Below are 26689 nucleotides of genomic sequence, written 5' to 3' on the forward strand. Positions count from 1 at the left end.
GCTGGCATCCATAGCCTTCCAAAGGTACTCCCACGACGCCCTGTCGAAGGCCTTTTTGGCATCTAACAGGGCGACCTCCATGGGTTCCTCTAAAACCTCGGTGTCATCAAAAAATGATATTATGCGCCGTACATGATCGGAGGTCCTTCTCCCTGAGACAAACCCATGCTGTCTAACCAAGACTAATCCATCTATAATACTGCCAAGCCTGTTGGCAAACATTTTGGAATAAAGTTTAATATCACTATTTAGCAATATGGTTGATCCTGAAGAGTCCAGAATAGCTTGGTTCTTACCTTTAAAAAAAAAAAAAAAAAAGTACATTTGCGGTACCCCAGGACCCCGGGGGCTGCACCCCATTTCTAACGTGCCTAAAAACCTCCCAACATTTCCCGGAGAAGTACTGTGGAACAAACTTTGTAAAATTCCAGTGGCATAGAATCCATTCCCCAGATGGGAGAGCCTGGAGGGCCAACTGGAATTCTTCTGGTGAAATATCTCCCCGTAAAATTAACCTCTCCACCTGGGTAGCTTTAACAAACATCGTAGGGTCCAAATATTGCTCTAAATACTCAGGGAGTACTATGGATGAAGGTTTATGAAGTGCAGCATAGAATTCTCTGAATGCTTCTCCTACGTCAGCTGGGTCAGTTACCAATCTGCATAGCATATTCCTAATCTCATTAATTTGCCCTGCTGCATGGAGGGGGGATGTTGTGCAGCTCCGAATCAGCCAAAGAGCCAGGTCTTGAGACTCTTCCTGAAGATGTGCAGAGTGGGGGAATGTCTGATGTTGAGCGGGAACTCGTTCCAGGTCTTTGCCGCGATGTAGGAGTAGGCTCTTATGCTCACTCTGGCTCTGCTTATGCGCGGGGTTTCGGCGAGGGCGAGGTCGGCGGAGTGGAGGATTCTCTTGGGTACGTGGAAGGAGACTCTTTTGCTGAGGTACTGGGGTCCGGTGTTTCAGAGGGATTTGTAGGTGTGAGTAGCTTGAAGGTTACTCTCTTCTCGGCTGGGAGCCAGTGGAGGTCTAGTAGTTGCTGGGTGATGAGTTCATGTCGTGGGTCACCGAGGACGAGTCTGGCGGCGGTGTTTTGGATGGTCTGGAGTTTTTGGAGTAGAGATTTGTTGATTCCGGCATAGATGGCATTTCCTTAGTCCAGTCTGCTTGTTCTGAGTGCATGGGTGACGGTCTTCCCGGATTCGGGGGGATGCACTTGAAGATCTTGCGAAGGATGCGGAGGGTGTTGAAGCGCATGGATGAGACTGGGTTGAACTGTTGGGTCATGGTGAGGGAGTAGTCTAGTATGGTGCTGAGGTACTGGGCATGGTCCATGGGAGTGGGGAGGTTGCCAAGGGCGGAAGGCAGTGGGGCACCAGGTGTTATCCCATGCTGAGGAGGTGGGTCAGAGGATGAGGACTCCTGTCTTCTCCAAGTTGAGCTTCAGACAGCTGCTGCTCATCCAGGATGCAACATCTTTCATTCCTTCCTGGAAGCTGAGTCTGGTGATGTTGGGTTCATTCGTGAGGGAGAGGATGAGGATGAGCTGGGTGTTGTCGGTGTAGGATACTATGCCGTCTGACAATGGCGGCGAGGAGGGCCATGTAGCTGTTGAAGAGCGTGGGGCTGAGCAATGATCCTTGGGGTACTACGCAGTTGATCTCTGTGGGTTCGAAGCTTAAAGGTGGGAGTCTAATTCTTTGGGTTCGGCCAGCAGTAAATTTGTTTAAACATACCTGAGTTAAAGATAGATGATTCAGCATGGGGCGAGCTCTCTCCCAGATGCCATGGCTACAACCAATTCTGCTTCTAATACACGCAGCTTTTGATAAAGTTCTTTGATCTGGCCCAGACCTTGCCTCTAATACTGAACCTAAGGGTTTCCCGTCTTATGCTAGCCTTGTAAGCATCCCAAACTATTTCGGGAGAAGAACTACCTTTGTGGAGTTAAAAAAACTCTGAAGTCCAGCCCTTCATGTGACTTGTATACTCCGACAGGGGGGGTGATTTACAGCAACAACCAAACCCACACTGGACTGGGAGCCTTACCTGCTGGACGCCACACAGCTCCTGGGGCCCTGACGCTGTGGTCTCGCCGCTGCCGCCCTACTCCACCTCGCGGCTGGCGGCGACTGGAGACTACAGCTCCCAGCGAGCATAGCGTCCACTTCCGGCCACTTCCTGACGCTGCGCGCCCGGAGGCGCTATAAAATCTGGACGCTCCCTCCGTGTCGCGGGACGCGCGCGGGCGGCGCCGGGCTGAGCCCGGGCAGAGGGCGGGCCGTCTGTGGCCGTCCGGGGACGACGAGGGACGGGACGGGCCCCCCCCCTTCTGACCTGCTCCTCAATATGGGTAAGCGCAAACTACAAACATCAAACCCTGGGGGACCTGTTAAATCTAAAGTGGCACGTACTGCTAGAGCCTCAACCAGTATCATGACATACCTTACTACTGCTGTGGGTAAACTGAATCAAGAAATTGCTGATAAAGAACGTGAACTGGGCTTGAACTCAATCATTCTGGATAGTCAGCTATCACCCACAGTTAATAGACTACCTATCCCATTGGAGCCAACTATACATATAGAGACCTTGATTGATATTGGGTCACAAGAAAAAGTAAAGACTAAGGAACAAGAGGGCCAAGAGGTCAGTCAACCAGACTCACACAACCATATGTCAAATTATACTCAGGGACCTGTACCTCAAGCTACAAGGCGTTTCAAACGGCTAACTCAAAGAACAAGAGTTCTAAGATCACATACACGTAAAAAACACCGTTATTCATTAAATAACCTCGAACTCACAATAAAGGCTATGGTAGAGAAAGTGCTTGTGGATAAGCTTGAAGTGACACTTGTACAGATTTCGACTGACATACTAGACACTCTAAAGGAATGTGTTGCGGACATTCTGGGGAAATGTGACAGGATTAATGCCTTTTTAACTTCAAAACAACCAGTACCTCAAGTAATCCCGACAAACACTTCATTACGACCTTCTACTGATCAAAACTTGGAATCCCACTCCTCTATGGAACTGGGGAACAATGCACAACAAAGCTCTTTAACACCAATTGTTCCATCACTAGGCTCTGAGGGATGTGCAAATATGCAAAAGGTAAACAGTAAATTATCCAGGGTCCAAGCTACAAGTAAAACCCACCCACCCCAGGCTAAGCCTATGGCACCAATATTGGCAGAGCCTAAACCATCAGAATCTAGGAGACAGCGTCCTAGACCACCAGTGCACCTTCCCCCGGACGCTACACCCTTTGTTGCCGTCTTGGTGAACATACCTGTACTGAAACCGGGTGAATTTGAATCAAATGGTGTACAGTTGAATAATATTAAGACCTGATGTGATGCAAACTGTACGGGCCCAAATAATATATCAGAGTGTATTCAGACGGGCAGAAGGGTTGAATGGGTGGGGTACACAGAAAAGAAATTCGCGGGAGACTGTATGATTGTTAATTTTAACAGACCCCACAAGGCCCTACGGTTATTCTGGGATGCCACTGAGGTAAAAGAAGACAGGATTAGAGCAGTACCCTTAGGTTTCTTTTACCCCCGACCCGCTATACATAGTCTGGGGCCGGGAAAGGTTGCTTATAATGTCCCCCCCAGATGTACCCCTTGTTCTAGCTCATGGTCTAAGCAAATAACAGGAATGCTACCAAAAACCAGTGATAGCCGTGGTAGTGAAGTAAGACCTAGTTTGATGCTAACAAATAGGTTTTCTGTCTTTTCAAATTTAGAGGAAAATGATTGACTGACTTCGACTGGTAGAACCCCAAACCCGTAACCACCGACCCTGGCTATTGGAAATAAAAAGGGCGACACCGTGAAAATGATGAGTTGGAACATTGCAGGCTTATGCTCAAAATGAGGTAATATAAAATGGCTGGGTCTGCTAAAAGAATGTGATGTGGTTGCCCTTCAGGAGACGTGGGATAGGGATTGTGATTTTTGGTTAGATGGATACACTTCTCATTTTTCAGCTGCTCAGCTATCGAGTTCAGGCCAAAATAAGGGGGGTTTGTTGTTCTTGATATCTGTGAATGTGAGGGGCACAGTAAAGGTTTTGAACACATCATCCATTAACTTTTTAGCTGTGGAGATTACTATGCCTAACAATTATAAATGTGTCTATATTAACCTTTATAATAGCATACATAGCACAGTACCAAATGACAACATTAACTCCTTGACTAAGTTTTTATGTAAATATAAGGAGAGTCAAACAACTTTTGTATATTTTTTCCTGATGGGGGATTTTAATATACATTTATGCCAGCAGAACTGCCAGTTTAGAGATACTATTAATACTGATATGCTTCCCTATCGACACTTTGAACACTCTGTAAAGGGGGCTGCCCTGGAAGAACTTCTCTTAGAGAATGATTTATATGAACCAGAGTTCCATGACATTAATGAGAGGGCGCCAACTTACAGTGCTAGGGACAGCAATACTATTATTGATTATATATTTATCTCGCCGGGCATGCTGGAAAATGTAATTTTTTATAATGCTGTACACACAACATTTAGTGATCATAATCCTGTAATTTTAGAGGTAGATAACAACATGTTGTTTTTTAACAAAGGAATAAACGTGGAATCATTTACAGATCTAAGTGTTAAAGACCAGGGAAGACGGGTTAAATGGAACAAAGTCATCCCAGAGGATTTCTTATATTCCTTAAAAGAAAAGGTGGGCAAAGAAATTAACATCTGTAGGGACCCACTACAGTATGAGGGGAACATAATTTTATCATTTGAAACAATTTGTAAATAAGTAGCGGATGATTTAAAATGTAAATCGAAAAATAAGGAGAAAAAGGAAAAGGGGTGGTTTGACAAGGAATGCTCCAAATCCCATAGAGAGTTACATAAAGCATTAAAAAAGATACCCAGAGATAAACAAGAGGTGGCCATATTTAGGAAAAAGTATAATTCAAATATCCTAAGACGAAAAAACGAAATTAAAAGACAAGCTTGGGATGATTTATATGATAAGGCCACGCTGAGGGATAGCGCTAAATTTTGGAAAATTGTTAATACCCCCTTAATCAATGGGAAAGATAATGCTTTATTACAAGTAAATATTCCTGAACAGGATTGGTTGGATCACTTCCAAAAAATCTATGGTAGTAACCCTGATTTGGACACATTAGACCAAACCCTGTTGGAATCACAGGAGAATCTACCCAGTTTTACCATTAAAGAGGTACAGAAAGCCATCGAAGAAACAGCAGGCAAAAAAGCCCCAGGCCCAGACGGCGTCCCGGCAGACATGTTTAAAGCTAATCCCGACATGTGGGCAGTGGTTCTCACCAATGTCTTTAATGTGATTAGTCTGGATAAGTTAAAAGCCCCAAAATCATGGTCAAAGTCCACCATAATCCCCATTTTAAGAAGGGCCAAAGGGGGGACCCAAGATGCTACAGGCCCATATCCTTGTTAGATTCTTCGTTTAAAATCCTGGGCAAGGTTATCCTAGAAAGAATCTCATCTTGGGCGACAAATAAAAATATTCTGTGTGAAGCTCAGTACGGCTTTCACTCAGGAAGAGGCACAGAGGACCAATGCCTAAATTTACATCTCACACTGAGTAAATACACAGTAGCATCAAAGGGGATGATGTACTTAGCATTTATGGACCTGTCCACAGCCTTTGACCTAGTTAATAGGTCAAGGCTGTGGACAATTCTTTTGGAAATGGGCCTGGAAAGGGAACTTGTAAATTTCCTGGCGCAGCTACACAGTGATCTGAGGGCAACTATTCGCATGTCTCAAGAGGGAAATTGCACTGCTTTCTTTAAGTCTGGTAGGGGGGTGCGCCAAGGGTGCATTTTGGCCCCTATGCTTTTCTCCCTTTATATCAATTCACTGGGAAAATCGTTAGAAGCAGCCTCCTCTATTGATGTACCGCGTATGGGTGGCTCTTCTTTGCCGGTTTTATTATATGCCGACGACACGGTTTTATTGTCAAGAGCCCCAAATGGTTTACAACTTTTATTAAACTCCTTTGGGGCATTTATGCAAGATTTGGATCTACTAGTTAACATAGAGAAATCCCACGTAATGGCAGTAGGTAAATGTAAGAATAGTATTAAAACTCTCTCCTGTAATGGCTCAGTGCTTACCAAGGTCAAAGTCTTTACTTACCTAGGCGTGGTGTTCGATGAGAGGGGGACATGGGCACCACAAATTAAAAGTAAAACAGCGGCAGTCAAGAGATCGGCTGCCGCTATTCTGGGCTTTGCAAAACGACTGGGTGGTAAGCCAGCTGAGGCCATATTGTCCATCTATAGAGCCAAACCTTGGCTATTGCCAGGAATGGGGCATCGATCTGGGGTTATAAAAATCTGGCTCAAATACAAAGAGAGGAAAATATATTCTTGCGATCTATACTGGGTCTCTCTCAATCTATCCCAGCATTCTCGGTTCATATGGAATTGGGGATGGGGTATATCGAAGATTCACTGTCTCTGGCCCGCTATTGTCATGGATTAAGATATGGCTTAACCCAGTTTTAACTTTAAACCACAAGATTATTGGGGATTGTATAGGGCGGGACAATGCGGCTGAGATCGGGTGGCTAACACATATTAAAAAATCTGCAGTATACTTGGGCCGTCCCGATCTATATTTTAAACCAGAGAGCTTGGTGAGAGAGGATATAAATTGGGTTAAGATCCACTATACAAAGAAAAAGGAGGCAGAAAGGGAGGCTAGAGAAATCTTGAAGCCAACTGTAAGGTCCCACTACATGACGATTACATCGCTATCTATTCAACCTTACCTGATGATAGTAAATAAACCTTTTCATCGATGGGTCCTTACAAGATTTCGCTTCAATTTAGCTCACTTTCTTTTAGGAGAATATGAAAAGCGGTGTAAGCCCCACGAGAATGCTCCCTGCAAATGTGATGACTTTTCTGACCAGGACCTATTACATTTTGTGTTCTTCTGCCCTCTTTTTAAGAGCGGGAGGGAAAAGTTCATCAAACCAATACTGAAAAACCAAAGGTTTATGCAGGTTAAACCAGCCTTATTGTTCCTGCAGCTTATGGAATCCCCATTGGTTATGTATGGGGTAGCTAATTTTCTGATTACGTCTATTCAATCCAGACAAAATAGATTGCGGACAACTATGACCTTGAACCATTAGTAAAAATTAATTATGAACTATGTAAACTTTATACATTCTTCCTTGCACTTAGCACTTTGTATATAGAACTGTGATAACCTTAGAATTTATTAAATTTTGTAGGATTTGCATATTTTTCTCTGCAGCTGTAAAAATGGTTGCTTTCAACTCTGATCTGAAATGATGAAGATGTGTACATTGAATTCATGTTTTTCCCCTTTTTTTTAAATTTTGTAAATATAGGTTTTAAAATTGTTTGTCTAACTACTTGTGTTTGTATGATCAAAAATGAATGTATAGTATAGCATACTTTTATGATTTTAAAATAATCGAATAAAGTGTATTTGACTCTGACTCTGACTCTACTCCGACAGAAGAGCCCTCTCAAAGGTCCATCTTCTGGGCAACCTTCCCAAAACATTAAGTGGGAGTGCCAGAACAAGAGGGTTAAGATCCGACACAAGACTTGGAAAAAGCTCTACCTGAGCACCTCTGACAAATAATGACGAGACAAAAAAAATGTATCTAACCATGCAAATTTACCATGGGGGGGCTGAAAAGTAGGTGTACCCAGCACCAGGCGCTGTCAGACTGGGCCAGACATCAACTAAGCCAAGGTCTTTAATAGATGCCCCAAGAACAAGTTACTTACCTTCGGTAATGCATTATCTGGTAGAGACTCAATCTAGCTGCAGATTCCTTACCTTTTCATTTTCCCAGGCGTCAGGCTGGATCCAGAAACTTTTACTGAGCAATTCCCATTGCACACAACGTCAAGTGGCTCCATCCGGCTCCACGTGATGGCATCTGTAGCGTCGGTTATGATGTTGCGTGCTTATATAGGCGCCACCTAGGCATGCGGACATCAGTACTTTTCGTATTTTCCACGCCAGAAGTGTAGAGCCACGAAGTGACTGACGTACTTGTGTACAAAACTAGGGTCCTGAGTAACCCAAGACCTACTACATCAGTCTGCAAAGCAGGGAGGCATGGGTGGGGATGTAAGGAATCTGCAGCTAGATAAGAGTATCTACCAAATAATGCGTTACCGAAGTTAAGTAACTTGTTCATCTGATAGAGACTTCTAGCTGCAGATTCCTTACCTTTGAATCAGATACCCGGGCCATACCATCCCGACGGTGGGTTGCGGACTCATGACCTAGACTAAGAAGTCTTGCAGGACCAAACAGGCAAAGTGCGCATCCCTGCGCACTTGACCATCAAGGCAATAATGTTTTGCGAACGTGTGCAATGATGCCCACATTGCTGCCTGACAGATGTCTTGGACTGGGACAACCCCGAGCCAAGGCTGTAGTCACAGCCTTTCCCCTGGTGGAGTGAGCTCTTAATCCCTCAGGGGGCTTCTTCTTCGCCAAGGCGTAATAGATTTTAATGTAGAGAACAACACAGCGAGAGATGGTTCTTTTCTGCACTGTCGTTATTTCTTTGCTCCAACTAACCCCACAAAGAGTTCGTCATCCACCCGGAACTCTTTTGTGCAGTCAAGGTAGAACGACAACGCTCTGTTTGGGTCTTAGAAGGCTGTGGAGGAGCAAAGAAGGTGGTCAAAGTAATTGATTGTCCCAGATGGAATGGGGTCACAACCTTTGGTAAAAATGACGCCCTGGTACAAAGCACCACTTTGTCTGTAAAGGACATAAGATAAGGAGGCAAGCTGGATAACGATTGCAATTCACTCACCCTCCCGGCCGATGTAATCGCCACTAAGAAGGCTGTTTTGATGGTCAACAGCCGGAGGAGATAATTGTGCAAAGGCTCGAAAGGAGCATACATCAGGTAAGTGAGGAGCAAATTATGGTCTCATTGTAACATAATAAAGGGCTTGGGTGGAAACAAGTGAGCCAGCCCTTTAAGAAATATATTTACAACAGGAGATTTAAAGAGAGAAGGGTGGTCTGGCAACCGTAAAAAAGCAGACAGGAGCAGACAGGAAACCCCTAAGAGTTCCTAAAGCAGATCCCTGCTGGGCAAGAGTTAAATGAATAAAAGAACAGTAGAAATAGAAGCAGAAAGAGGGTCAATGGATCTTTCTGTACAGTATAATACAAATTTCTGCCAACTGCAGGCGTATACCGACTTAGTGGAGGGCCGCCTGGCTGCCAGAATAACATTACAAACTTCAGGAGGAAGGTCAAAAGCCATCAACTGCCGCCGCTCAATCTCCATGCATGGAAGCGCAGAGTTGACAGGTTCGGGTGGAGAACCCTCCCCTGCTGCTGAGACAGAAGATCCTCTCGATGGGGCAGCCTGATCGGAGGATCGATGCTCATTCTCAGAAGCTCTGGATAACAGACTCTCCTTCCCCAATCTGGAGCCACAAGAATGACTTGGGACGGGTCGCTCCTGACCTTCTTCAGAACCCTGGGCAGGATTGGTATGGGCGGAAAGGCGTACAACAGGCCTGAGCTCCACTCACGACGAAACGTGTTGCTGAGCGATAGCCGCCTTGGAAACTCCAGTGTGCAGTACTGCTGACATTGCGTGTACTCTTCAGAGGCATACAAATCTAACCAAGGTTCTCCCCACTGTTGAAAGAGACCTAGCACCACCTCCAACTGGAGATGCCATTTGTGATCCAGCAGGCATCGACGGCTGAGATCGTCTGCCCTGGTGTTCAGAGAACCTGCCAGGTGTTCAACCACCAGGGTTATGCCCTGCTGTTCCAGCAATGTCCAGAGACGCAAAGCTTCCTGACATAGGGTCCACAACCCCACCCCACCTGCTTGTTGCAGTACCACATGGCGGTGGTGTTGTCCGTGAACACCTGCACCAATTCTCCTTGACAGAGAGAAGAAAAGCTTTCAATGCCAAGCAAATCGCTCGGAGCTCCAACAAGTTTATGTGGAGCCTTGTCTCCGCCGGAGACAAGTGACCCCTGATCTCCATCTCTCCCATGTGGCCACCCCATCCCAGAAGTGACGCAGCCATAATGATTGTGAAATCTGGTTGGGGGAGTTAAAGAGGTCTGCCGTTGACCCAATCTCGGTTTGTTAACCACCACTGCTGAGTCTTCGCAATTCCTTCCGAGATCTGAACCACGTCGGTGAGATCTCCTTGATGCTGTGCCTATTGAAACTTCAAGTCCTACTGCAGAGCCTGCATACGCCATCTCGCGAATCTTACCAACAGGATGCAGGAGGCCATGAGGCCCAACAGCCTCAGAGTCAGTCTCCCCGAAATCCAGGCTAGAGGCTGAAATATCAGAATCATAGCTTGAATATCCTGGACTCGCTGCTTGGGAGGATAAGCCCGAAACTGCACTGTGTCCAGAACAGCTCAGATGAAAGGGAGCATCGGAGAAGGAGTCAGGTGTGACTTCGGCACATTTATAGAGAATCCCAGCGAATGCAGGAGGTTTGCCGTAGTCTGAAGGTGAGAGATGACTGTCTAGGGCGAGGCTGCCTTCAACAGCCAGTCGTCGAGGTAGGGGAAGACTGACACCGCTAACCTGCGCAGTGGAGCTGCAACCACCGCCATCACCTTAGTGAACACCCTAGGGGCACTGGTAAGGCCAAAGGAGAGCATGGTAAACTTAAAGTGCTAAAGGTAACGTCTGTGGCCTCGCAGGGATATGAAAATACACGTCCAGCAAGTCCAACGCTACTATCCAGTCCTCTTGGTCTAGGGCAGACAAGAACTGAGCCAAAGTGAGCAATTTGAATTTCTCCTTTTTGAGGAAGAGATTGACAGTCAGAAGATCCAAAATTGGCAAAACCCCTTGTCCTTCTTCGGAATCAGAAAGTAGTGGGAATAACAGCCACTGCCTACTTCTGAAGCTGGCACCCTTTCTATAGCTCCTTTGGCCAAAAGAGCTGTAACTTCCTCTTGGAGCAGTTTTAAATGATCCTCCGCCAGCCGTTCCTGATTCGGCAGAATAGTAGGAGGAAAATGAAGGAAAGGAAGAGAATAGCCCTCCTGGACGATCTGCAAGATCCACTTGTCTGATGTTATAGATCTCCAGCGGGGGAGATGATGACAAATTCTCCCACCCACTGGAGTAGTGTGGTCCTGCAGAATCAGCCTAAGAGTGCTTGGAGGCTGCGGCTGCAGGGGGCAGTATGGTGGATGACTTCTGGCCTCCATTCCTAGGACGGAATGTACCGCGTCCACGCACGGCTGGGTAGTCTGAGCGGGACGGTGGCTAGGATCGGGCTGCCGCGGCTGAAAACCCCTTCCGTTGTCACGAAAGGCGCGAAAGGAATACTGGCCACAAGGAGAGGATGAGAGGTCCAAGGATCTGGCTGTAGCTTGATTGTCCTTTAATATGACCAGGGCCGAGTCTGTCTTTTCCCCAAAAAAGGGGGTCCCATCAAAGGGCATGTACATCAAATTGTCTAGGACATCCCCCGAGAAGCCAGTTGTACGAAGCCAGACTGGAGGAAGAAAATATCTTATTCCCAAACGAGTCCAGTCTCTTGGATTCCCTATCCAGAAGGGTGGAAGGGAATGCGCCTTGGGACACAGAGGCCTGCACCACCAAACTTTCTGGGGTGAGGTGTTGGCTGAGGAACTTTGGGTCACCCGCAGCTTGGCGATGGCGGCGTGCAATCGTCCTATTCACAGGAGCCCCTGTGCCAGGCTTGGACCATGTTCCTAGAAGGACATCCGTAAGTGCCACATTAAAGTAAAACAGGAGTTCAGAGGTGGAAGCCCCAGGTTGAAGCGCTTCGGTCAGGCGATTAGTCCTGACCTGCACTGAGGGCAGCTCCAGTCCATAGACCTCCGCTGACCTCTTAACCACCATGGTATAGGATGCCCCCTTCTCTGTAGCCACAGTGGGCGGAGAGAGCATGCCAGTGTCTGGGGAAGTATCCAGACCACTGGCTTCCTCAAGTTCCCATTACCAGTCCATTGTCTCCTCAGAGACATCCTGGTTCTCTAGTGGGTCTCCAGACTCCTCCCATTCCTCTCCTGAGGCCAGCACGACCTCAAAGTGATCAGGCAACAACATGAACCCCTGGGTTCTGTCAGAATCGGCGTTGCTCGATGCCATTCCGGCTCCGTGTTGTCGGGTATGAGAATGGGGCTTGCGTCGCCGATGGGCACAGGCGACATTGCAGGCACCGACTTTGGGTTAGAAGCCGTGGGAGGTTGCGTTGGCAGAACCGGTGTCAACCCGGATCCAGGATTGGATCCCTAAGGCAACACCGGCGCCGTGGCTGGAGCCGACGGCGTCGATCCCAATGGGGTCCCATCTGACCCTGCGGTGTCCGAGGGCTTACCAGCGGGGTTGTTCCAATCAAATACTCAGCGCATGGCCTTGTCAAACTCTTATTTCAGAGGGAGTCGCTCCGGGTCCCGGAAAGGGGGGAGGTGCAGAGTCGACTCTGGCTCCGGCTCCGCAGAACCATGCCTAGAGCTTTGAAGCTCCTTACCATTTTTCGACGACGGACGCCAACTGAAGTGAAGACGAAGTCTGCTTGGACTTCTTCTTCTTCTTGTGCCTCTTCCCGAGTGTCCAGATGACCTTGAATGAGAGGAAGAGGACTTAGGGCTCTGTGAGCGGTCCCGCGACCACCTCTTCCTCGAACGGGACCGTGACCTCCTCTGAAGCTTGCTTGACGGTATTGACTGCCGGGCCGCGAGCAACTTCATCGCTCGCTCCCTCAAGGTCTTCGGGGCCATTACCCGACAGTCTGAACACGACTTCAAATCGTGGTTGCGTTCAAGACACCACAGACATACGCGGTGGGGATCGGTGACCGACATCATGTGGGAACAAGTCCTGCATGGTTTAAAACCTGTCTTTCTACCAGACATCCCGCGCACACAAAGTCGTATCTCAAAAACTTTGACAAAAGTTGAGAAAAAGCCTGCCAAAAAGCGGCAGAGGGGTAACTCTTTGCGGATCGGCGCTTAACTGTCGTGGAAAGGAAAGAACTGACGTCCACGCGCATGGTTAGCGCCTATTTAGGTACTGCAACGTCATAACCGGTGCTATCGCCGCCACCACGCCGAGCCGAATGGTGCCACCCGATGTCGCGCGCAAGAGGTAATGCTCAAGAAAAGTTTCTGGATCCAGCCTGAAGCCTGGCAAATTCAAAGGTAAGGAATCTGCAGCTAGAAGTCTCTATCAGATAGTTCTAAATTATTGCAATTTGTGTCCAGCATAGAGCTCTTCATTTCCTCCATGCCCTCCTCTCGACCCATTTAAATTAAAATCTCCACAAACTATATATGGGACAGGCCAGGATGGTAATTCGATTGCAAAGATATTAAGAAGCCCAGGGTCATCTACAACAAGGGCATATATTGGGGTCTGTGTGATGGAGGCTGGTGTGATATGCCACCAGCCCCCCTCCCTGGAAACAACTCTCGCCACCCCACACACACAAAAAGAAAAAAAAGAGAAAACGATATCTTTGCTCATCCACCGGGCAGACCCTGAACATCCCTGAAGCCCATCCATCAGAACGAGCCGGTTAGTATCGGGAGACACAACCGAGACAATGATTTTTAATAAAAACCCATTGAGATATACATTATCTTTACCAGCCAACAAGTCGCACAGGTACTCTCTAGCTTGAATCTCAGAAGTGAAAAACTTAATAGACTGTCTGACTAGGGTTTTTAATCGAGATGGCGCCAGCAGATAAGCTTAAAAACCTGCTTCCTGAAAGGGCTTAATTAATTGACGAAGGCGCCTCTGAAATTCCACCACTGTATCGACAAAAAAAGAGGATTTCTGGTATCTCCGTCTCGCCTCAGGGCAGACTTTCTCAAAAATAGCTTGTCGAAGCAAAAATTTAACAAAGACAACCAGTATAGCCCTGAGCTGCCTTTATTCTCTATTACTCTGGGTAGGCTTATGCCGGATTAAGGGGAATCAATGCACTCTCTGTACTTCTGACTCCCAATTCTACCCTGACAATTTAGGAAAGGCACTCTCAAAAAGGTCCAGCATAAAGGATTGAATATCGTCCCCTTCCAAGCCTTCCTCAATCCTATGGAAATGGAGGTTATTCTGTCTCTGGCAATTTTCAAAGTCTTCAATCTTCTATAACACAGTCAATTGTACGTCATGCGAGTTAACTTGCTCCTTCACAGTTAAAATGTTAGTTTCCACAGCCATGGTCCTTTCATCTATACATCTGAGCTTCTCCCCAATCTCAGAGCAGGCCTTGCCAATCTTCCTTATAACTCCTTCATGTTTTCTTGTTGCCTTCCTAGCCTTTTTACCATCTGCACGGTTCTCAGCCCGGTGCTCCTTGATTGACTCCAAAATCAGACCGAAAATGGGACTCGGGCCCTCGCAACCCACGAGACCAGGGATTCCAACTCTGCAGAGGATACTGGTGCTTCTGGTGCCCTTAATATCCTGGTGTGTGAGTAATCCCATTTTAACCCGGCTCCAGCTGAGGATTTATTTCAATTTTTGAGGGCGTCTGTATTACCTTTAGATGTCTTTCAGTACTTTTGGCACTTAAGGGCTGTTTCTGGAGCTTCCGAAGTGCTAGAACCAGAGAAAGAGGAACTATGCTGAGCCTCGCTTAAGTAGGAATGAAAGTCTTCTGAGCCATCCATAAGGGAGAAGAATTTATCCGTCCCTTCAATTTTAGCATACGCTGAGTCCCCGACCACTCACTCTGCATTATGCTCAAGTCCGCCACTGGCTCTTCCTGGTGCGCCTGACCAAAGTGGAGGCAAGCGCCCCCGGGCTGTACTTTGAGTATCACTGCTCTACTTGGTTAAAGTGCAAACAGTCAATATACTCCTATTGACGGCCTTCCTGATTAATATTACTCTGCTCATGTTGTTTGCATTATTTACATGCATACGGTTTTGCTTTCTGTAATGGTTCTACCACTAGCTCACAGCAGATGCTTTGAAACATTAAGGTTTTTGAACATGTATTGAAGCACTTTTATGGGTCTAAACAAGCAAAATGTCTCAAAGAATGCCGAAAATCCCGTATTCAATTTTAGAAAAAATAATTTAACATGCCCAGTAGTGGTGGTTATTAAGATCATTCAGTTGATGGCTAAATGGAAAAGAGCCTAATGATAAGGATTCTTACTATGGTGATGTTGCTTTTGTAAACCCATATTATTAAAGATTCTCATGCTCAAAAAGGGAAATATTTTAGAAAAGTGTGAATCATAGAGTGATCCTTTATTGGGAAAAGAGCTATTCAAAAAGGAGGGAATTTTATTACCTCTGAGTGCTCAATTGTTGTACTCACTTTGGTATTTTGGTGAATTTGATTCAGTGGTCTCTTTCTTCATGCTGAAGAATTTACATTTTGGAAAATTCCTCAAAGCTCAGCACACATGTTGAACACACAATACGCCTCTTGGTGTTCCACAATGAAGCTACTTTTGAGTAAAACAGAATTCCATGATTAAGCCATATTACTCCCATACTCTATAATGTGACATGGTTACAGTGAGCTTCTGTCAGACCTCTTGTGTACCACTTAAATCCCAAGACTTTCTAAACAACACACTGCAAAATCATGTCATTTTACTTTGTGCTCGTGCTTCCTGTTTCAGAGCTCCAGCGGTGCCCACATCAAGGTGCCTTGACCCGTTTCAACACACCCTACTGTCCAACATGCATCGTACTAAATATTTCTGTCCTACCATCACAAACCTTAGAGACTGATGCACGCCAACAATTTATAAATTGGCATATTTGGCCCCTCTTTTGTCTAACTACTATAGCCTGGCTTCTCTAGACTTTTCCCATTCTTCATCATCTCAGAAAAATATGTAGTTTACTTCTCCTGAATGGCCGTTCTCCAGGATTCTAGGGCCAGATGTAGGAAGCCAATTTGTGATAGCAAATGTGGATATTCACGGAATTTCAGCGTTTGCGATCGCAAATTAGCAGTGTGCAATGTAGCACACAAAAACCCCCTCGCAAAATAAGGAATTGCAAAATGTGCGATTCCCTATTTTGCAATTGCATTTAAGGAATGGCAAATTGCGATTCCTTAAATGCAATGTAAGAAGCACAAAAGAAAGTGCAATTTGGCCTTAAGGAATCGCAAATAACCACCAACTTCAAGTTGGTGGTAATTTGCGAATTCCTTTAAAAAAACACTTTTTTGCTTTTTTAAAAGTGGATTCATGCCCTTAGGGCATGTATGTGCGCCACGTGTGCACACATGCACATTTCAGGGGTGCAACAGGGTGTCCCTCTGGAACCCTTGCACCCTTGAAATTGCGCACGCAATTTGCGAGTACTTATTGGGTACTCGCAAATTGCGTGCGCAATTCCCATTCATTCCTATGGGCCTCTAGGCCCATAGGAATGAATGGAAAGGTATTCCTCGATTGCGAATCGCAATTTGCAATTAAGGAATATTAAGGAATCGCAAAAAATATTGCGATTCCTACCTACATGGCATTTTGCGAGTCCTTCATAGAGATTCCCTAAAAATCGCTATTGAGGACTACTAAAATTGCTTTTACCTACATCTGACCCCTAGTCTCTGAGCAACTTATCCTTACTGTGAATTGAACTCCTCAAGTTAAGACCTCCATTTGATAAGCCATTTTTGTGGGTGTCACAGAGTTACAATTTTTCTCTGTGAGGCTGGCTAATTATTTCAGGTTTTACCCCTCTCTCTCATACCAGTGGACCTGTAGTAATCTATAAGGATACCATGTTAATTAAAGAAACCGCTTCCCTTTTATTCATCGAATAGAAAATTCTACCATCCAGGTGAGAACAGTGTTAAGCAAAGTCTTTTCACTAGGATTTGGCAAGTGCGTTTTTAAAAGCTATGTATACCAGTGGACCCCAGGATTTGGGGTCACTATTGTTTCATTATAAGCAATTGTGCCTGTAGAACAAAAGAACAATCTCTACAGGTATTCAATGGTTTTACACCCAACCAAAAGTTGTGGAAAATGCCAATGTTCAACCTCCTAATAAGGAGATATATCAATGCCTGTCAGTACATTCTGCTTCATATTAAGATGAAATAATACAAGAAAAATTAAAGATATGCGTGGGTACTTGAATTTGTTTTTTACAGGTTTGGCAAGAGATAAAGTGACCACCATAAACAGCACAGATGCTGTAGAAATTAGTTATTAGAAAAATATAGCGATTAATATTTGTTGTCAACCACTATACCCTTATGATATTTATCGTATGGAATTCTTGAAGTGATCTTTACCTGGCAGTGATAGGAAGAGCCAACACCTCATCAAAAACGCCTTCCACGTCTACCACCAAAGCCAGCTCATATTTCTTCACATGATTAGCACACAATGTCACCTGGCAACAAAGGACATAATTCATTTCACACAATAAACATTTTTAATCAATGAAACAACTACCATGACATGTACAAACCATCAGTAACCTTCAGATAGACCACATTTCGAGGGGACTTCTGGTCTTGGTTAATATTTTTGGACATAGCATAAATTGGAAAGTGACTGATTTCCATTATTCATTTCTTTAATAAGAGAAAATACATTTGACTAACTTCTCGGAAACTTTATATTTAAATTAGTCTATAGAGTTCAGGACAACGTATATAGTCCAGCACTGAAAAGGAACTACAAAGGCAGTATTCCTACACACTGTGATAAGGTTCAATTAGATATTTGGAATATACATACTACAACACTGATATACATTCCTAAATCACACAGTCCCATACTGTATAAAGGTAAAGGACACACTTGAATAACTGCATATCTATTTTGTCGCCAAAATATTACGTACTATTGGTATTATTATTTACTGAAGAAATAACCAGAATGGCATTGTTTGCTTGTTCCTATTCTATCTTTATTTTGATACATAATGAAAAACCTATTTGACCACCTTCTGTTGCCCTTACTAGGGAATGTCATGGTGATCTTCTTGAATTTCAATCCCCTGGATGTATACTTCTAGTTATATTATATTGACATCAATGGATGGGTCTGTGGGGAGAACGCATATTTCCTTTCCCGATCACGTCAATTATTAACATCAATCAACATGCTTAGACCCCCTTTCAGAGGTTTATGAACGTTATTCGGTATTGTATGACTTTGAAATTCACGTCCTAATTTGTGATGAAGACAGTCGATGAACCACAATGGAGTATTGCTACAAGGTGAAGAAGTTACTTTACTTTGGTAAACCTGGTGGATACCGAACCTCTTTCTGGTGGATACCCTAAATATGGAGTCCTCAACTTTTAAATTTCCTGTAGGTGCCAGACTCTACCAGCAAACCTTTCCAGCAATTGCTCCTGCGCATTAAGAGGTGGTGTCACTGCACTGACCAGCCGCATCGTCCACCTCCAGAAGGGACGGCACATAGATATTACCCCAGGATGTTTATAACAAAGCATTCTGTGTCCTTAGGAGAGAAGCATTAAGAACAGAATCATAACTGTGACTGAGTGAAAAATCTACAATGGAATCTTACTAACACTTAGAAGTTTATTCCTCATAATGGGGAGAAGGATGTGCCATGACGAATCAGAGAAATCTGCAGCTGGAAAGGCTGTCTACAAGAAAGACCAGTAGCAAAGATAATGACTACTTCTAATTGCAGATTCCTCCCAATCTGAACAGATACTAAAGTTGTCCCTCCAAAAAGCTGGAGGGTTTGAGGAGTGGACTTCATTCTAAGAAATCCTGATGGAGAGAGTGGGAAAAATGTCTCTCCCTGCGGATCAAAAAGTCAAGGAAGTAATGCTTTGTGAGGGTATGGATGGACAAACATGTAGCTGCCTTGCAGATGTTTAGACCAGGAATAACCTTGCCCAGGCCACGGTGATGGAATTACCTCTGGTAGAATGACACAACATAGTACATTAAATATCTATTTGATAATGTTTGTTTCTGGCTGCCCATCCCTTTCCATCTTAATACCAAATAAACCCAGCAAAATGCTCCTCATCAACTTAGTGATTTTAGTCCTATCAATATTAAAACTTAAGACTCTCTTCAAGCCCAACCAGAGCAATCTCCCCTCCTCCTTAGAAGGATGTGGCAGAGAGAAGAAGGAAACATGATGATCTTCCTCACATGGAAACACTATTTTTGTCAAAAATTATGCCAGAGTTTGAAGCAAAAGCTTGTCTGAAAAGAAAGAGGTATACGGGTCTTACATCATCTGCAGTTCACGGACATGACGTGCAGAAGTAAATGCAATGAGACAGTTTTAAGGCTCTGAAGCATGAAAGACCAGCTGAGCAAAGGCTCTAATGGCGTACAGATTAAAAAACGTAAGAACCTAGTTGGATCCCACTGCCGCATAACAAAAGGCGCTAGAGGGAACATGTAAGCCCTTTTTAAAAAAAAATCATAACTAGTGACTTAAATAGACCGGGTTGATCAGGCAAACACAGAAAGACTGAGAGGGCCAACAATAACCTTTAAAAGGCGTCTAGTATAATGGCTTGACAGGCTAAAAGCAGGGCAAACAGAACTACATCAGAAAGTTTAGCATTCATCAAATCAACTCAAGGTCCGCTTTTGAACTTTTTCTGGGCACACTATCTGATCACTGGCTCTCTCTTTCCTGTAACTCTCATGTGGTTGATTTATTGATTGCAATCGCCTTCCAACAAATAACAAAAAGTTGGAAACAATCTACCCAACTTTCCTTTCAAGCTTGGTGGTACAGTGTTTGTTATAGCCATCACCTTGACCGTGCTTATGTTTCTCCCATGTCTCTGCTTCTGAAACAAGAACATATTTGGTCCCCTGTGACTATTTTCCCGATAATTCTGCACAAGCAGCTACTCGACACCAACCCCCATTGGACGAAGTCCACAAACAACCTTGATTTAGTTTACTTGTTCTGTTATGTATACAATTACTTACTCTGTTAATGATCTCCTTTTTCCCCTTCCCTTTATACAGTTATTTATTACAGTCAGTTCTTCTTTCTACAATGTTGATATTTACTTTTATATTGTATTACCTTTCTCTTCTTTTCTTCTTATTCTTTCCTTTTTCTCTTTGAACTCTTATATCCTCCTTATTTTTCTTAATGCAACTACTTTCAGAGTTTCTTTCTTTCTCCTTTATTATGTTTTATTCTTTAAAAAGTGTTGTTTATTAATCTTTTGTCATTCCTTGATTCTGCATGTCTAGTTGCATTTCTCTTTTTGAAATAAAGCTTTCGGTTTAAACTAAATAAAAAACACAATGATCCTCCCACAACCTTAGTATCATTAAACCAACATGGCTTCATTCCCAAAAGAGGAACTGTATCTCATATTAATAAAGTAATCACCTTAATTGATATAGCGGAAACTGAGAAGAGAGATTTGGCGCTGATATTACTGGACGCCGAGAAGGCGTTTGATCGCGTAGAATGGGATTACTTATGGAAAGTTAAGGATAGAATGGGATTCGGTAATAAATTCTTAACAGCTATTAAGGTATTATATCGATCACCTAATGCGAGAATTGTAGTTATGGGGCAAAAATCAGATAGTATAATTATTACGAGAGGTACCCGACAGGGATGCCCTTGTTCTCCACTTCTTTTTGCGCTATTTATTAATCCTTTTTTAATTAAGTTACAGGAATCATTATGTATCAAACCATTTATCATATCTAATATACCTTTTTCAATATTTGCATAGGCGGACGACATAGCTGTTATCACCACAGATCCCAGACAAGCAATCAGAGATCGAACAGCTAGCTATCAACTTTGGACACAGGTCGGGTTATAAACTTAACGCTGCAAAAACGCAGGTACTTTGTACAGATAATCTTCAATATAATGATAATAGGGTAGTCTCAGAAGTAACATATCTAGGAATAACTATAAAATCACATACACAGGAGATAGTGGCAGCTAACTTGACTAGGATAACATCACAAATTCAACAATCATTAGACAGATGGGGGAGACTTCAACTTTCCTTAATTGGAAGAGGCAACATTATTAAGATGAATATACTACCTAAAATATTATATATTTACCGTAGCATTCCTCTAGAAATTTCTCAAAAATATATAAATAAAATAGAAACACTATGTAAGAAAATATTTTGGGCACCTGGGAAAACCAGAAGAGCAATGAAATGGCTAACTTTGCCGGAAGAGAGAGGGAGGCGGGGGATCCCGGATTTCTTGTTTTACTATTATGTATGCTTTGTACAGAAAATGCGAATTCTCCTGACTGGAGAACAAATAGAGGATCCGGCAGAGTCTCCCTCAATATTTTATTTATTATTGGGAGAATACTCAAAGGGCTGTTTATTGAAAGAGCTGGAAGGCAATTACTATAAACATACCCGGTTTAAGGTGATTGATGCAGCATATAAAGTATGGAGGAAAGTCAAAAATATATTGAAATTAGATAAAATAATTTTTTACACTCCATTTTCAGCAGAGAAAATTCTTCCATCAATGTTTAGGGATCAGGTGGCTAAGGTATGGAGCACGCTAGGGATGGTAAGAATTGGAGACTTATATCAGAAGGATGGAACCTTTAAAGCTTTTTCCGAATTGACTAATAAATATCATATTCAGCATTCTAGCTTCTTTAAGTATCTACAAATTAGGGATTTTTGTTTAAAGATAGTAACTAATCCGACACCTAATATTTTAATAGAGGCGATACAAACAAAGAGAAAGATAGATCAGATATATCAATTACTGTTGGAGTATAAACAGGATGACTTGAATAAATATAACATATATTGGCAAACTCAGTTGGAAGACAATGAATTGAATATTGTAGATACCATTCTCATGACTAAAGATATTTGCATTTCAGCCAACATGAAGGCACAAGTATATAAAACGGTATTTAGACTATATTACACACCTAAACGAATGTCTTCATGTGCCCACAATATGATGGAAAATGTTTTAGGTGTGGAGGAGAAGAAGCAGATTTACTTCATATTTTCTATGAATGTTCTAAATTGAGTCCTTTTATCTCAAATATAGAAAATTTCATGTCAGAAATTATTCACTATCCTATAAAAATATCTCCGGCATTGATGTTAATAGGAAGGACTCAATGTATTAATGAAAATACAGACTTGTCTAAATATAAACATTTTTTATTTGTAGCAATGATAGTCGCTAGATTATGTATAGCTACTGAATGGCTACAACCTGAAGCACCTGCTTTTGAATTCTGGAAAAGGAAATTATTGAACATATATGAATTAGAATGGAATTTATATGCTCTAAAAGGGACAAGGAAAAAAAGGATTGGAATATCGATATGGGGTGTACTTAATGATTACTTAGAGAATTAGAACTTTTTATGATTTATTTATGTATCTTGTAACGAACTAAAATGCTGGAATCAATCACTTATTTGTAAAAAATGCTTTTTATATTTGGCTTTATTCTTTTCTTATTGGATTTTGTGAAATGTATTTTGCATCTTTTTGGTTTGATCTCACGTTGGCAATAAAAAAAATTTTTTTTTTAAAAAGATCCTCCCACAATGTTACCAAACTTTGCCCAGTGTCCAAAATAGATCAACATTTTGGATGGACAGAAAGGAGGCATGATGATGTTCACCATATCCCTAGGCAGCTAGAATCTGCTCAGTTGGTTCCATTCACTCTCCTTAGTCTGAGATGTATGTTGAGGAGGTTTGGGTGTAGGACCCTGCACAGAATTTTTGGGCAGCAAGTCTTCCTGAAGAGGTAAACGGAACAGGGATGCAAAAGCTCAGACTCAGCATGTCAAATTAACAGACTCTCTGAGCCCAGTCCAGAGTTGTAAGGATGAGCTGAGCCCTGTTCCCCCTGACCTTCTTTATACCTCTGGGAAGCAATGGCAGAGGCTTAACACAAAGAAGATCCGAGTTCTATAGAAAGGTAGTATGAGTCTCCTATGGAACCATGAGGCAGAAACAGTACATTAAAAAACCTGACAACGATCATTTATTGAGGTAGCAAAAAAAGTCTACCAGAGCCATGCCACACTGGGTGAATATATCTTGAACTGCCACTGGATGTAGACACCACTCATGGTCAACATACTTGGCTGTGCTGAGCTGATTTGCCCGGTTTATCAGGACTCTGCCACAGGGTTGACAGTCAAGGAAATTCCCAGAAGGTTCAGAAAGTGCCAAAGCCTCAGCATCCGTCGGTACAGCTCAGGTGGCTCCACATGGCCCCATTTGTTGCAGCATCACTTGGCTGTTGTATTGCCTGTCAAAACTTGTAAGGGCTGCCTTTAATGGAAGGCAGAAAGGCCTTGCGAGCCAACCAGATGGCACGCAGCTCCACAAGATGGATGTGGTGCCCCCGCTTCAGCGTACTGCCGAAGCCTCTGGTATCTACCTTGTGCTGGTGGTCTCCCCAGAACACAGCTGCTGCGCCTGTCATAACTTTGAGTTCTTGATAGCCTAGGGGGAAGGCTGCTGCAAGTCAGACTGAAATCCTTCACCCACCACTGAAGGTCCAGAGCCTCCTTATCTGACACCCAGATATTGTCCGAGAGGCACCCCAGTGCAGAGCACATTAAAGACAGATGTTCCACTAACGACCCCTGATTTCCCAAAGGGCATGAGGCACCAGCAGAAACACAAGGTCAGAAGCCAATCTGACTCAGATCTGTTAAGGATGGAACACAGAACAAAGCATAAAAGATCAGGATCATGTCCTGAATCTCCCGAACTCAGTTTGGGCCGAAATGCTCTGAATGCCACTGTTTCCAGAACAGCTCCTATAAAGGGAATCCCCTACACTGGCCAAAGGTGGTATTTTGGCTTGCAAATGGAAAACTCTTAGGATGACAGAAGTGAGATTGTCTGATAAGCCTTAGGGCCCAACTGGTGACACTTACATTGCTACAAAGTGACAATATACTAGTAACTCAAAAACCTTGCCAGTGTAATTGAGTTAGAAATGCTGCACGCATGTGGGAATTTAACCAAAGTAGTGGCTCACAGACGCCGGTGAGCTCCAATATATGGTGATAACCACCAGGAAGGTCAAAGAATGCATACTAGAACCCAAAAGGAGCTTTCGGTGAATGTGTAACGACGAAGCTGATCCTTGATTTTATAGAAATTAACCAATCCATTGACAACATAAACTGGATCATGATTGAAATGTTTACTCTTAAGAAAGACATTGCCTCAGCCCCTAAACCCTGCGATCTAGAAAACATCAATGGATCTTCAGACTGCAGCCTTATGAATCTGGACTCAATGACCTAATCAAGTTGGGCCAGATGTGATTAGGCTTTGTAACAACATCAGTCATCCCTTGTACTCAAAATTGAAGTTAAAATAAATGAAACTTGACCCACATATGGCACCATGCCTTCTGCGACCAAGGGCTGTAATAATTTCCCTACACCTGATGTCAATGCACTTCTAAGTGGGAACAAATCGTCACTGAATGAATGAGATTTAAATAACACAGCAAATACCCAAGGGCATCCTGGTGCTAATTGTCCAACCCACTTAAAAAGTTCCAATGTAGATAAGAGTAACTGGCCTCAGAACAAAAGAAATTCATATGGAAATTCATTCCAGACTGTGTTATAGGCACGTACAGAATGAAATGTAGCCCTGGGGCATGAAATTATCAATACCACACTGTAGACAAATGCGGTTTAAACTATTATTTTTGTTAAACTTTCTTTATTGAGTTTTACACAGTGCATTTACAAACATTCATAGTGCAATATAAAAAAATCTAGAAACAGTACGTGGAAATTGCTAATGGTGGTGTCAGGTGCTCAGGAGAAAATACAGCATTCCCAGTACACATAGTAAAATCAGATGCGTCTATGGCAAAATTTCAACGTTACAATGAATACATCTTGCACACAATTTATCCTTTCTCCACCCCTAAAAATCCCAACTGTAAACCATAAGTGAGTGTTGTGATTCTGTATATCGAGCGAGTGGTGCGCGCAAGCTAGTGGGTTAGGAGAGCTATATTCGTGATCCCTTGTCTTTGGGAAGAAACTCTCTGGTCTCTCAGGATGTTCAGTACTGAAAGAAGTGGAGTGCTCTCATGTGACTGGGACAAGCAGTGAATGTAAGACCCTCCGAAAGAAAGGAGAGCAACAAGTCTTACTGATATTTAAAGTTTTTGTAGTTATCCATTAAAATATCTGCCATTCGTTCCCTCGTTAGGTCCTGCTACAGCCTAGCGTACTACTGTGAAAGCGAGGGCACAAAGGGCTTTTCCCACGCTCCAACTAAAGTCATCTTAGCCGCTACAAGACACAGCCACAAAATAGAGCTGTTACCAGTAGTCTGACGTTTCACAATATCGTAAACCCAGCAGTGTGAATCCCAGTGTAGCAGGGAGAGGGTAGCCCAATATGGTTTTAATTTGTGCCAGAATTTCTGCCCAGAAACGTGTAATGATTGGCTAGTTCCACCAAATGTGTCGGAAGTCACCCAATAGACCGCATCCTCTCCAGCATTGGTCAGTTGCGTTAGGGTAGTATATTTTAAGCTTTTTGGGGTATAGGTACTGTACTCCTTTTGGCGCGGTTAACCTCTCCCACCTCAAATGTATTGCCGGACTTAGAATAAAACTTTGACTGAATGTGCACTGGGTTCCTGTTAATCAGGCTCCCAGTGCCTGTGTTCTTTCCCAAACTGTACCTTTGTTTCCACAATTGGCCCACCTCTGGTCTATATATAAGCCCCTTGTAAAAGGCACTAGTGGCACCAAGGGCACTGTGATCAGAGAGGGTCTCTAAGGGCTGCAGCATATATTATGCCATCCTAAGAGAACCCTCACTAAACACATGCACATTGGAACTGCAGCCTGAGTGTTTTGGTGCAGCTGAAAGTGAAGAGTCGACCTGCCACACATCACTGTGTGCCGGGCCTGTCATCACTGCAAGAGCCATAGGTAAGTCACCCCTACAGCAAGTCTTACAGCCCTAAGGCAAGGTGCACTAAACCTCTTTGAAGGCATAACTGCATGAGCAAATATACCCTATAGTGTCTAAGTCCATTCTTAGGCATTATAAGTGCATAGTGAATCCATACTGAGTACAGGGGCAGGGAGCGTGTCCATACGAGTTCCACAGCGCCATGATGGCTTCACTGAATCCCAAGATGTTTGGTACCAAACATCTCTGATTAATGAGCCCACACTGATGCCAGTGGTGGATTCATTAATAAATGCACTCAGAGGTCAACTCAGAGGTGCTCCCTGAAAACCTACCTAACTGCTAGTGTGCGGATGACTGATCTGCATCAGCCTGCCACTCCCAGACATGTTTCTGATCCCCTGAGGAGGGATCTGTGTGCTCTTGTAAGTCAGAAACACAGCCTGCTCTGGGTGGAGGTGTTTCACACCTACCCCCAAGCAGGAACAGCATTCAAAGGTGATGCGCCTCAAAGGCTTCCTGTCCATTGTTATGCTAGCAGGGCCTCTCTACCTAGTGGAGAGACCCCCTGACATAGCCCCACTTTTGGCAGCAAGGTCGGTGGGAAAATTATTAAGCAGGAGAGGTGTGTCCCCTCTCAGCCAGGACCACCCCATAGGTATCCTGAGCTGAAGTGACCACCTCCATTTGAAATCCTCCATATTGGTTCTGAGGATTTCAGCCAATAAAATTTGGGGTATGCCCT

General features: G+C 43.8%; 1 protein-coding gene across 2 annotated transcripts in view; it reads right to left on the bottom strand.

Annotated features, from left to right (window-relative positions):
• Nucleotides 1-26689, bottom strand: part of HYDIN (HYDIN axonemal central pair apparatus protein) — a 3619565-nt gene that overhangs the window by 2892859 nt on the left and 700017 nt on the right. For both annotated transcript variants that reach the window (XM_078670948.1, XM_078670947.1), the window contains exon 15: nt 17310-17410. In XM_078670948.1, the coding sequence (XP_078527074.1) occupies nt 17310-17410 (101 nt within the window). The remainder of the gene's footprint in view (nt 1-17309; nt 17411-26689) is intronic.

Source organism: Lissotriton helveticus, chromosome 12, assembly GCF_964261635.1.
Source record: "Lissotriton helveticus chromosome 12, aLisHel1.1, whole genome shotgun sequence".
Classification (NCBI taxonomy): Eukaryota; Metazoa; Chordata; class Amphibia; order Caudata; family Salamandridae; genus Lissotriton; species Lissotriton helveticus.